The following is a 13,351-nucleotide window of genomic DNA, read 5'->3' on the forward strand; positions in this document are numbered from 1 at the left end:
GAAACACTCGCTGAGAAACACCACCCTGAAACATCACCCTGAAACATCACCCTGAAACATCACCCCTGAAACACCACCCTGAAACATCCCCCTGAGAAACACCACCCTGAAACACTCCCTGAGAAACACCACCCTGAAACATCCCCCTGAGAAACACCACCCTGAAACATCCCCCTGAAACATGACCCCTGAAACATCCCCCTGAGAAACACCACCCTGAAACATCCCCCTGAAACATCCCCCTGAGAAACACCACCCCGAAACACTCCCTGAGAAACACCACCCTGAAACATCCCCCTGAATCACCCCCCTGAGAAATACCACCCTGAGAAACACCACCCTGAAACATCCCCCTGAAACATGACCCCTGAAACACCACCCTGAAAACCCCCCTGAAACATCCCCGAGAAACATCACCCTGAAACACCACCGGCACCATTGAGGGACTTGTCTATCGGCACAGCGGCGTTACACAGAGGTGTTTGTTCGTCCTGACGGTGATTTTTGTGTCTGCGGTTCTATTAGAACGTTCCTCTTTCACAGTCCCCTGCAGAACATTAATAATGAGGGAGGATCATCATTAAAACATTATAAAAACAGCTGAAAATATTGGCAACAGATGGCAGTAAAACATCACGCTCGCCTCTTGTGCCCTTGCAGCCGTTTTCACCAGCTGATAGGCCACAAGGAAAAAAGATATTAAATAGCTTATTATTCTAATCATATTTCAGAGGCCTACAAAAGCAAATGATAATGTGGAACATGTGAATTTATCATTTGTGACTCATTTAGTGATTTTGGAGTCAAGAGTCTATTAGTTCTGCAAGTAGAGGCTGAGCTTAGTGGAGATAAAAGTGTAAGTGGGTCACATATATTACACATATAAATAAACCTCCCACCACCTGTTACTGTTGTTCTTGAGCACAACACGCTGTAGATTAATGCGTCAGATATGATTGAAGAGAGTCAAAATAAACGCTCATGTTGTTAATAAGTACTCTTCCCATCAAGCATCGCAGCCCCCCAGAGAGCCTCGCAGTGTTGGGGGGGTGCAGGCTGCTGTCACTCGCTATCGCAACATTATCTTCACATCCGTGACTGGGATGTCTGCCCTGGCTCTGCTGCAGTGACTTTCTCACACGCAGCACTGCAGCATTTTTGCATAATTTGTGCTGTAACTGGCGAGCCACAATTAACAAGGTTAGCTTGCGTTCTGTCATTATAACTCCAGCAACACAACTGGACAGCACACCGCCAGTGTCTGGGCTCTGTGGGGGCTTCAGGGTCCGAGTGGGGGGGGGGGGGGGGGGGGCAGGGCTGCCTCCACCGCTGGAATGCTTTCCAATCCATCGCTCCACACCGTGTGAGTGCACCACACTTGCTGCAGGTTTGGCTTTGTGTCCAGAGCAGCTCATGTCTCCCCCAGCAGCACGAGCGGTTCCCTCGCCCCTGAATACCTGTTAAACTCCATTATTCTTTCAGTGATTAAAACCCAGTGGCAAGGATGACCTCTGTCCGCTGATCGTGTAGTTTTGGAAAAGTAATCAATTGCTGTTTACCAATTACTTTTCTGAATGGCAAAGGGAAGAATTTATTTATTATTCAGATAAACACTAATTACCGCAGCGATCACGTTGTCTTTGAATCACCTATAACCAGGCGTCCAGCCGGGATTTGGTGTGATGGGGGCTCTGGTTTCAAGGTGTGTGTGGGCCTAAACAAAGAAATCTGATGAAGGCTATTCAATAAAGTTTCAGACAAAAACAGAAACTCTATTTTGATGAGGAGCATGTTGTCATGGTAATTTAGATTAAGTTGTTGGTGTGCAAAACGACATTACCCGTGTCCGTTTCTGCTGTCCGACTGATTCAGGATGCTGATCGGTTTATGGAGCTTCTAAGTTTGTCAGCGCACTTTCAAATGCGTTGCAAAGAGTATAGGCTCATTTGTTGTTTTCTAATGCAGTACTGCTGCATAGTACAATACGTTTTGTTGCAGTATCAAATATGCAATGTGTTGTTGTGCAAAGGGATTTAAAGCTGTGCAGTTTGTTGTCTTTTTTTATTTATTACAGGACTGGAATTTACATAAAATACATACACATAATGTATATAGTATGTAGAATTACGCAAGGAAATTTGTTCACGCAACAAGCTCAAGGAAAGGTCTTTATGGGGATGGTCCAGTTTAAATATCTTAGCTTATTGTATTGCAACACCTTGTATTGTATTACAGCGTATCGTATCATTGTGTATCGTATCGTATCGTAGTGTATCGAATCGTTGTGTATCGAATTGTTGTGTATCGTATCGTAGTGTATCGTACCGTAGTGTATCGTATCGGTGTGTATTTTATCGTAGTGTATTTTATCGTATCGTAGTGTATCTTATCGTAGTGTATCGTATCGTAGTGTATTGTATCGTATCGTTGTGTATCGTGTCGTAGTGTATCGTATCGTATCGCTGTGTATCGTATCGTATCGTATCGTATCGTTGTGTAGCGTATTGTTGTGTATAGAGACACCATGGAGTGTTACAGGAAAATATGGTCTGGGCTGCAGTGATATCTACACCAGGGAAGTGACTGAAGTGAAAAAGACATAAAAATGCCAGCAAAATTGAGGGGTGCTGTTATCATGTCAAATAATCAAAACTACTACTCAGAATCCTGCTCCCTCTCCTGTTCATGCATCAAACATGAAATCTGCACGCTTGAAGGAGGTGGACAATCTCCACCGCAAAAATGACATGTTTCCCCCACAGTTTTCAGAGGAGCAACAAAATACGTAACAAGTCACTCATTGTTTGTTTCCCTGCCTAATTTTCCATGAAACTCACACATCGTCACACCGTCGCCGCTCTCGTGAATGAAGAGCTGAAATTTGAGTGTGGCTTGTTGTTCTGTGCTCCTGCGGCAGGCAGTTTCAGCCACGCGTGGTCTGGCTGAAGATACCGTGTCATGCTTTTAGATGCGTTTAGACATGTGGATGCAGAAAACCCGTCGCTACCATAACATGCTGGTACATCTGCCCCTCTGAGCAATAAATGTAAAACTTTTCTTCTCAGTGTGCGCTGTAGTTGGACAGCGTGCCTCGTCTTCCTCCCACAGAATGAAAATGAAGCCAAAATATGGCAGATATACAGTAGAGTCTGTACAGTTGTAACGAGGTATCAAGTGACTGGGATGACAAATAACAGGAAATAAATAGTAAAATTATGAAATGCTCTGATAGTGATTCCTGATGTGATCCATGACCCCCGGTGGGCTTTAGAGGTACTGCAGGTGGGGACATTTGCAATAAATTTACAGAATGTTTTTCATTTGGAAATCATGATAAAATATATATGATTAAATGTGTCAATCTCCAAAATGCAGTCCAACCCATTCACTACTTCTACTTGGCTTCTTGTTCTCACATAGAATTGTCCTGTTTTATGAACTCAAACCTGTGGAGGGAAACACTTGGTGGTCTTGTGCAGTGATCAGAGGTGTAGGAAGAGTGTCTGATGACAAATTGGGCAGCAGCAGGTTGATGTAGAGTTTTTGAGTTATGCAGTTGGAGTCATTTTAATTTGAATAAAGTTATAAAACATCCATTAGATGCATTTCAATTCTGAATTCCACATTCTGGAAATGGTCATTACTCATCAGCATTACACTGACATTTCCACAGAATAATTTGAGAGAGAAGTGAGATATTCTGGGTGTTACAGCCCAGTTTAGCTGCTTACAAAATTGAATATTTAGTGCAGTTTAAACACAAACAATATGCCAGACTGAAAACATCAATGTGAATATCAAAACCCATGAGTCGCCAGGCAGTTCAGTTAGTCATGAACACAATATTTTCAGTAAGTCAGACACATACTTCAGAGGCAGCCACTGCTCACAGCTCCTTGCCTGGAGAGAAAATGCACCCACAAAAGTGCCATAAATTTGAATAATGATATCTGCTGGGGACTGAGTTCACGTGATGTGGCTGCCATTCATCCTTGTTGATCTTTGACTGTGTGTGAATAAAAAATTAGTCCACAGCTAATACTCAACACAACCGGATTCAACCAGCAACGTGCAAAGGCTTGAACAAATGACCTGCGGAGCATTTGGAAGCTTCCACTCTCAAAATTGAATCTTGGCAGCCAAGACCAAAAAAAAAAAAAAATCCCTGAAGGAAAACTTACTGACATCAAAAACCAAGCCAACAACAAACATGTCTTTCCCAAATGAAAAATGACTCGGCGTCCCCTCTGCACATTCCCTGTTGAGAAATGATATGGCAGCACAGGACACTCAGGTGGCGCCTTTGTCTTGCCAACCTTACAGCTTCTACTGGAACGCTGCTACCAGCAAACGTCTTACAAGGTCAAATAATAAGACTAAAGACAAAGAAAGTACTGAACAAAGTTGGTGTTTATGGTGTTTTTCTTTATCTCGAATGTTTCATGAACCTGTCAGGTCATTCTTTCACTGGAGTACCCAGCCTTTACTGTCCCACAGGGTGGTTAAGTCGTCTTGGACTGACCGCCCGTCCTGCAGCCACATGACAAAAACACCAAAGACAGAAATAATACAATAAATGACTGATAGCCGAAAGATCAGTGCAGATAAAAGCTCTTTCAAAGGTACCTGAATAAATGAAAACAATCAGTCAATCAATCAAACAAACTCCTGACACCTCCTGCCTGTCCTGGCTAGCATACGAGCACCACTGTCCACAGGGCAGCGCTGCCAGCGCTAATCTTCTGGTTGAGAGTAAGATGTGGGTTTCTATGCTACAGAAAGTCCAAATGTAAAGCAACAAAATGAAAGAAAGTTAATTATTCTCTAAACTGTAAAAATAACATTCAGAGAATTCTATCATTTCACATTTAATTTAAAGAGGAAAAACTTTGGCTGGACCACTGATGTGAAACAGCCATCAGCTATTAGAGCTGTCCTCTACAGTCACATTCACACACACCAGGATTCTGGCGACACACACTTGCAGTGCGGTCAGTTGTTCTCATGGACCAGAGGAGTTGACTTCACTCTCAAAAATTCAGACTTCATTTTTGAAATGCAAAATAAACTAAACCTTCCTCCTCGCACTTCTTCTATCGGGCCCTGAACTTTTGAGTCTGCAGACAGAAAATAAGGTAGAATAAAAGCAAGGTATCATTTAAAAAGCATGCTCGTCATATCTAGCAGCCTGTTGACTGAGATAAGATTTCTCTTGAAAAGCAGCTGCACAAATGGAAAATGATGATTGATTGTGTTTGTCATAGCAGGCTGCTGCATTATTGATAAGGCATTAACAATGACTTTAACCTTTCTGTGGGGATGATTAGCATAACGGAGTGGTGCTCACTCAGAGGAAGAGTGGCCATCCAGCACCAAAGGGTCGCTGGTTCGATCCCCACTTCCCAGGTGTCCATGTCCCAGCGTCCTTGAGCAAGATACTGAAACTCTAACTGCTCCTGATGGCCCTGAGATGGACTGGTGACCCGTCCAGGGTGAACCCCGCCTCTCACCCAATGTCAGCTGAGATAGGCTCCACCCCCCAGTGACCTTAACAGATAAGCGGTATAGAAAATTGATGGATGGATGGATGGATGGATGGATGGATGATGGATGGATGGATGGATGGATGGATTGATTGATTGATTGATTGATTGATGGATGATTGATGGATGGATGGGAGTGGTGTACAACCGTTGAATCGTGGCGTTCGGTGGATCTACTGATTTACTGAGCCAACGAAAGCTGGGCTTCAGAACCTACGTGCATGTATTCAATACATTACCTAAAATGTTGTGATCCAGTCGGAACAATGCAGAGCCGAGCCACCTGAGCAGCTGTGACAGCTGCGCGGACCCGCTAGAGGCTTCTAAATGTCGTTTAAATAGACCCTGCAAACTGTTAATGTGTTGTTTTGCACTCATTATTCCAGCTACTTGTGGCAGCAATTATGTCATTATCAAGACGACAGCGTACAACAGCCCAGCATGACTTAACGTCAAGAAAGTGAAGTGCCTTCATTTCCCTCACAGCACTTTACTTTATATGGAACAGCGGTGTCACACCATCGTTGTACCTCTGCAACGATGCTGCATTACAGCGAAATGCAGCGGGATGTACGTGCATCACATACGCCAACGCTGGCGAGAAAGGGAAAAAGGTAAAATATGTCTTTTTCAAATGTTCTGAGGATCTGCAGGAAGTTCCTGAACACAAGAGGAGATTAAGTGACAAAACCAATTTGAAAGCAGAGGCACTGCGTCATGACTCCGAGTGAATGTTTGAAGAAAGTCTGGAGATTTTTCCCAAGGACATTTGGACATGATGTCTCCGGTCTACTGCTGTCGCTGACGTGTCTTTTCCGATATCAACCTGTTTGTAAGTTGGTCAGTGAATTATTCACAGTAAAAAGCTTCACTGCTGCTAACAGCAAGTTGGAGCCGACAGTCTCGGTGGATATCGTCAAAGGAAAGCAGGTGATGTCATGTACTCATTTGCATATGAATGAAAGTGGCCAACAATCAAGAATAAATCGAGGCGTGGCCCTGCAGCAGTCGCCTCCTCACTCCTGGTGATGAGAGGTCACACTGATCGGACCTCTGGATCAGCAGGAAGTGGACATGTGTGTCCAAGTTCAGCTTGTAGGCAAACATCTCCATCACAATGCTGACAGACGCTGAGGGAGACACACGAGCCGCTTCAAAGCGAACGTGACCTTCTGTGAAAACCACTGAATGACGAAACACACAAAATCTAAATCTTGTTTGTCGACTGTATTTTTATGTTACCAATGATTATTTTCCTATTTTCTCAACTATTGCTTCGGGTTGTTGTTGAGTTGGAAAACTGCAAATGAAATGGCAAGTTTGTCAGTTTATTGTGATTAAAGTGTTGTGAATAATTTAGTGAAATTGATGTCTGTTTTTTCTATCAAGAGCATAACTTCTGAACATAGACTTCCATGATTTACATTTGTTTTGTGCCTTCGTGATATTGGATTGTGTTGATTATAATATTCTGATTATTTTCCTTTTGTAGTTTCCTCACAGAACAAACACTGTAATGAATTTCTGCACTTCCTACATCGAAGAGGTGAACGGAGGCAACCGGACGTGCTTGAGTCTTTTGTATCTTCAGCTCCAGAGGGACTCGCTGGTTTTTAACTCTCCCTGAGCTGCTGAGGTCCACTCAGGTTCAGTTTCATCAGTATTCATAAAGGAACATCTTGTTTTTCGCTTAATAAAATAGATATAACTGGAATTTGAAATAAATGGAATTAAAAGGTGAGAGAACAATAATAAATATTACAAAGTAGCGATGGACATGTTTCCTACCTGATTGTCAACGCCGTCCATCTGTTATTGTCGATGCTCTGGTTCGCATCAGCATTCAAAACACGACTGCCACCACAGCCGAGCGCAGCGACAGGGCTTCCATCTAGCAGGAACACATGAAGGAAGCTTCCACCAAAGTTCTGCTCCTGGGCTGCAACAATGAAGAAGTGTCGTTAGTCGAGTTTCTGTTTCTGTGTGAGTTTACTGAGGCTACTGAATAATGAGTCCCTGACTGAGGTAAAATGTTTCAACAAGAAGATGATGGAGGCACGATGAGCAGCTGTTGGTCATTTTATGGAAAGACAGATTGAACATCTGTCTTCACAAGCATTTAGGCAACTACTTCTAATTATGTAAACTGCCGTCTCTCCGTCCTGCTAAGCAGCAAACAGAGGTGTCACGCTTCAAAGATGTATGAGCTCTGATCAGACTTGGTATTAACAAGCACGCACGCATAGACCTTCTCGCCATGACCCTTTCAGACATGATCTGAAGCACATGCATGTAGCTGCCTCATCAGCCTCCAAATTATCCTGTCGATGACCCGATGAACCTAAAATCAAAGGTTCAATTGACATGAAACCAAAGAGAAATCTACCGGCAAGGCTCTAGGAGCTCCATCACAGCATCACTACTCTGAGAAAACACACCGCCTGTGAAGATTCTGGAGTCAGGTTCCATAGTTTGTGGTAGAAATGAGTAGACAACTTCACCAGAGCAGTGTTTTGAGGTTTAAAGAAGGCGTGAATTGAATATCATCTGCACTGAGTACAAATACCTTTAAATCCCTTCATCTAGCAACAAGCAAAAACAAAGCAAACAGAACAGGGCCGAAGACAAAACCTTGTGGGATGCCAGAACCTGCCAGAAGTACAGACAGCTTTGGCTTGGTGACAGAAATGATTGACCACTTTAGGTTAAATCCTTAATCCACCAAGACGGATGTCTCGGACTAACAGCTGGCCTTTAGAAGACATAGCAGTATCCACATAGCAACATACAACTGACCAATCGGCTTCATCACATCTGATTCCTGAAGGACGCTGACTGTATGTCCCAGGAGGAAGAGTCATTGGTATGTTCAGGACACCTGACGTTACCTAAAGAGTTAAATGGTTCACTCAAAACAGGCAACAGAAACTAAATACTGATCAGTTCTATCCATCCATCCATGCATCCATCCGTCCATCGTCCATGCCAGTCCCTCGCAGGGCCATAAAGAGCAATTAGGGGTTCAGTGTCTTGCTCAAGGACACTTGGACATGGTCACCTGGGGAAGTGCGGATCTAACCAGCGACCCTTCAGTTGCTACACTGCCATGCTACCTCTGAGCCACGCTGCCCCTGAACAGTTTGAATAACCCGCTATCAGAATAACACAGCAAGCGAATGTACCTGTCACAGTCTGCCTGCTACTCTTGAAGCTAAGAGCAGTGGCTGCAGGTTTGACTCTCTTTACTGACCCTCGGGGTTTGCTGCTATTACCACTGTCATTCCTCCTTTATCTTCCATACTGCAACTAAAAGGTGCAATTACAGACTTCTTCCCAGAGCACTAGTATCCCGTAATTGAATCGTTTAGGGATGGTTACTGAAACAGCGCCCCCTAGAATACTTGTCACCAACTGTCACTACCCACCTGGCAACCCAGGACACATGCGCTGTCACCCCGCTCGGTCCTTGTGAGGAGGCTCTCCAGATGAATGCAGATCACACTCCAAACTGAAAAGGTTGTTTAATTGCGGACCAGTTTGACCGGGGTCTGATAGTCGAGGTCAGAAACGCTTTCTGTTTACGGCAAACACAGTTTGTCAGAAAAGATGCCATAATCAGCTTTGCAGTTTTGCAGACTCCGGTTCGTTACAGCACAATGAGACTTGCACAGTCTCTCCTGCCAGTGAGACCCACAGACAGCTGCAGCATTAATCCTCCTACGCCGGCTGTAAGGCTCTACAGGAGGGTGGCAGACAGTGAATGCTCACCAGTCCTGCACAGCTCTCTGAGAAGACACGGGCAAAGGGCAAGCATCGCAAGAATGTAGCTCTTTGAGAGCTGGGGGGGGGGGGGGGGGGGGGGGCTGCCACTCTTAGAGAAAACATGGCAGCGGGGCAGAAGAAAAATGTCCAGTCAGAGAGACACAAAATGTTTCTCTCATTCCAACGAGGCTCGTTGTGACAAGAGGTCATGAATCCCCAGAGAGCTGCTGAGCAGGGCTTAGCACGTTTATTTCCCAACAGTGATAATCAGGCTAGGATGCTGTCAGGATGGCGCAGGCTGGTGGAGCCAGGATTTGGACGGATGTGTGTTGAGCCAGTCATACGTCTTCATAATGCAGACGCCATTTGTCATGACACAATGGCATGGGTGGACAAGAGAGGAAGTGGTGCAAAGGCAGAGCTTATTGTTTCAAGGCCAGTTCTTCCAGGAGAGGACTGCTACGCAAAAAATCTTTTCTTAACTCTGCACTCCAAATATACTCCAAAACATACAGTACATTGTCAGTTGCAATGTATGTTCTGGTCTTCCTAGTCACAAGGCTGGACAGGGATGCATGTTAAAATCAACTACAGGGTGGAAAACCTAGCATAGGTCCATGTTTCAGGATTTTTCCAGTTTCCAGGATTCCACCTCCCTCACAGAGTAGCATCATAGGAACACTGTAGCCAGCTGCAGTGTTTATGACAGTGTCCAACTCAAAGAATTATTCCAAGGTTTGACTAAAACCAAACTGCAGATGAACATTTATGGGGTTCACTTGAGTTATTCAGTGATTTTGCATCTGGAAAAAGCTTTTCTAGTTGTAGGCATCAGCTTGCTAGTAGTTCTGCCCCTTCCCTCTCTGTGCAGTATCATCAGAGACACATTTGTCATCAGGGTTCCTACTCTGTCCCTGAAATTATTTTCCAGGACTTTTCCAGGACATTTTCCGCGGCTGCAGAGACAAGTTACTGCGTTATACACAATGCATTTCTCTGATCCCCTCACACTTTGGAAGTGTTCTTTTCTACAGTTGTAACTTGCATTTACCAGATTGTTTCCATGTTTGTTACTCATACATTTGACGTGCAGTCTATGGCTATAATTTAGACCAGAGAGGAGGCTGCGGCCACAGGAGAGAACAACACCACACTCACCGATCAATACTAGGGCCACTTTCAACTTTGAGTCGCTAGTTGTGTCTCTAAGATCTTGCGCTAGCTGTGCGCTTAGCGCTAAATCTAGCGACAAAATAAACTGAAAACACTGGGTTGAAGAACTTCTCTAAGTGGAAATGCAAATTTGATTGGCTGGTAGCGTCACGTGGGCGCCGGCTAGAAGCAGAGAAGCGCTGTGCCCAGAAAAAGGTGACAACAGACATGCATGCGCATAACTTTTAACCCATTAGTATTCGCTCGCAATGCAGGGGGAGGATAGATAATTTTCCAGGAAATGGTAACCGTTTCCAGGACATTTGTCACTTTTTCTCAAAATTGGTCAATCATTTTCCAGGTTTTCCAGAACTGGGGAACCCTGGTCATTTTCTACATGTTTCTGTCCCTTCTGCTCCAGGGCTGCGTCTGGTTCCTTGTTTCAGATACACTAAGAGATGCATGTTCAACAATGGCAACCGAGCAGCGACCTCTCACTGTCTACTCGAACCAGGGCTGTCATTCATGCACCAGTACTAAAACTACTCTACCATGAAACATTTATCTAGAATGGGACGATTCTTGCCCGCTGGCTGGTTGCTGCAGTCGTTGAATGAGAACAGATCAGCACATAAAAACTCGGATCACATCTGTGCTGGATTCTGGTTGGTTGTCGCGCTGATGATTAGCTGTAACAGCGCTCACTGGACATTACAGTTGTCATTATGATCTCGTACCTGTCCAGAGCTTTCATGCATGAATTCGCTTTTTTCCTGCTTCCATCTGCAGGCTGTTTCCACTTGTTAGCCTGCTTTGTGTACACATCTGCATGTTTGCACACACAGGATGCTCTTTGCTCTCGTACAGAGCATCTGCATGTCCACTGGAATGAGAGGTGCAGCTCTCTGAATGTCCTTACTTGAACGTTGGGTGTGTGTGTGTGTGTGTGTGTGTGTGTGTGTGTGTGTGTGTGTGTGTGTGAGTGTGTGTATGTGAGTGTGTGTGTGTGTGTGTGTGTGTGAGTGTGTGTGTGTGTTGGGGGGTGTTGGCAGGGTGACAGGACAGCAGCTGGAGAGTGGCTCGTATACATGCTCCAGCATTTTTACAGAGGTAATCAGTTTGTCTGCGTGTGTTTGTCAGTTAGTATCTGGTGGCCCTCCGCTGGTGTGTGGTCTGACTGTAAAAGCAAGACTTACAGAAAATGTTACCTGTCTCATTTTTATTATTTCATCTCTTTTGATTCCTTTGCAATTCAAAAGCTTCATATCCAAAACTCTCCCACGGTCCCAAACTATCAGCTTTTGACATCACTTCCTACCAGGAAGAGGAACATTTTTGACGACACTTTTCAGCTTTTTTTCCAGGAAAACAATGTAAAGGAAATATTCAACAAAGTTGTGTCAATGAATATAAAAATATAATTGAACAGTGTTCTCCTTTTTTCAGTTCTGAAAAAACAAAACAAAAACTAGAAATGTAACTTGAAGAAACCTGAGCAAAGATGCGAGTGTGAGACTTTGAGTCGACGCGTCTGCGGAGTGAGGAGGGTTAGGACCCTCTGAAGCAGAGTGACTCCAGGAGCTGCTTGTGATGCTGCTGCTTCAAATAGAGACAGAATGATGTAACCCTAAACCACCAGGGCCCAATACACCAAACATACACAACATGCACACAAGTACATACGTACACGCACATGTATACTATGTGAATGTTAGCTGCAACGTGAGCAGCTGAGACGTTAAAATATAGGAAAAGATAAACAAGTAAATAATGAATACATAAAGGATTTTAGAAGAAAAACACAATCATTTTGCCACATGATGATGAAAACATCAGTCCTTCCCATTATGTCACTTTCTTTCCATTGATGCTGGAGTGACATCAGAAAGACAACCCTGTCTTATTAACTCTTCTCTTAATGAATATCTCAGCAGTCTTTTCCCCCGCTTGCTGCCGACTGTGTACACGCGACTTCCTTCTGAGACACAGAGCCTTTGTTGTAGTTGCTTCAGCTTAGCGCCATTACTCATTTGTTGACAAGTATTATTTACTATAGATGTCAATGTTGCCCCATCTTTTATTTGCTATTTTTCTTCTGTAAGGATATTGTTCCTGCTGTCCCCATGGCCCTGTTACTCTGCACCCAGACTAACGGAGCGTTCGTCCTTTTGTCAGTGCCTGTCACCCATTCGTTCTCTCCTTCTCTCTGCCTCCCTCTCCCCCTCATCCCACCACCTCATATTTCTTTTCCTGAGCTGACAATTGAAGTCCAGGGGGACACTTGTGTGTTTGCTTCAGGGAGAGGTGTAAAAAGGAGAGCGCTGAATAAGGAGCAGGTCTGACAGAGAGTTTCTTCGCATCTCAATGCGTGTCTTTTGCTTCTCTTCTGATTAACTTTGTCTGTTTGATCTCTGGAGTTTTCCTCTCAGTTCCTCTCCTCTGATGTGAAAAAAGATGGTGCGCCATAAGCCAGGAAGCATTACCACATAAATGGCAGAGTGCCCTCTATGTACGCCTTCTGAACATTCATCTCTGCGCTTTCTAGCGCCGGCGCGCCACAGCACTGAAATATTGTTAATATGATTGGATATCACCGAGAAGATTCTGATTAAATAGAACTAATTCATTTCAGAGTTAAGATTTCTTCACATCGGTTCCTGAAGGCTGGTTGGATGGAGGAATTGATGGCGGCTTGTCAGAGCAGTCTTTATTCTTCAAACTAATCTATAGAGCAGATCTGTGCCGGCTCAGACGAGCAGTCACCAAAGATCAATGCAGCCAGATAACCGCTGGCAGGAGATATATGAGGCAACGCATCTGACAGGTGGAGGTGAAGCCATTTTGCTAGTTTGACAACAAGCGTGACTTAATTCACTCGACACCCATCACGTCTG

General features: G+C 44.3%; 1 protein-coding gene across 1 annotated transcript in view; it reads right to left on the reverse strand.

The window, feature by feature from the left end:
* The window catches only part of eys (EGF-like photoreceptor maintenance factor), a 186,283-nt gene that overhangs the window by 28,634 nt on the left and 144,298 nt on the right, over positions 1–13,351 (reverse strand). Inside the window, exon 42 of the mRNA XM_086179793.1 lies at positions 7,332–7,482. Coding sequence (XP_086035919.1) covers positions 7,332–7,482 — 151 coding nt within the window. The remainder of the gene's footprint in view (positions 1–7,331; positions 7,483–13,351) is intronic.

This window comes from Aulostomus chinensis, chromosome 16 (assembly GCF_037954235.1).
Source record: "Aulostomus chinensis isolate RoL2024-O1b breed Wild chromosome 16, RoL_Achi_v1.0, whole genome shotgun sequence".
In the NCBI taxonomy this organism is placed as follows: Eukaryota; Metazoa; Chordata; class Actinopteri; order Syngnathiformes; family Aulostomidae; genus Aulostomus; species Aulostomus chinensis.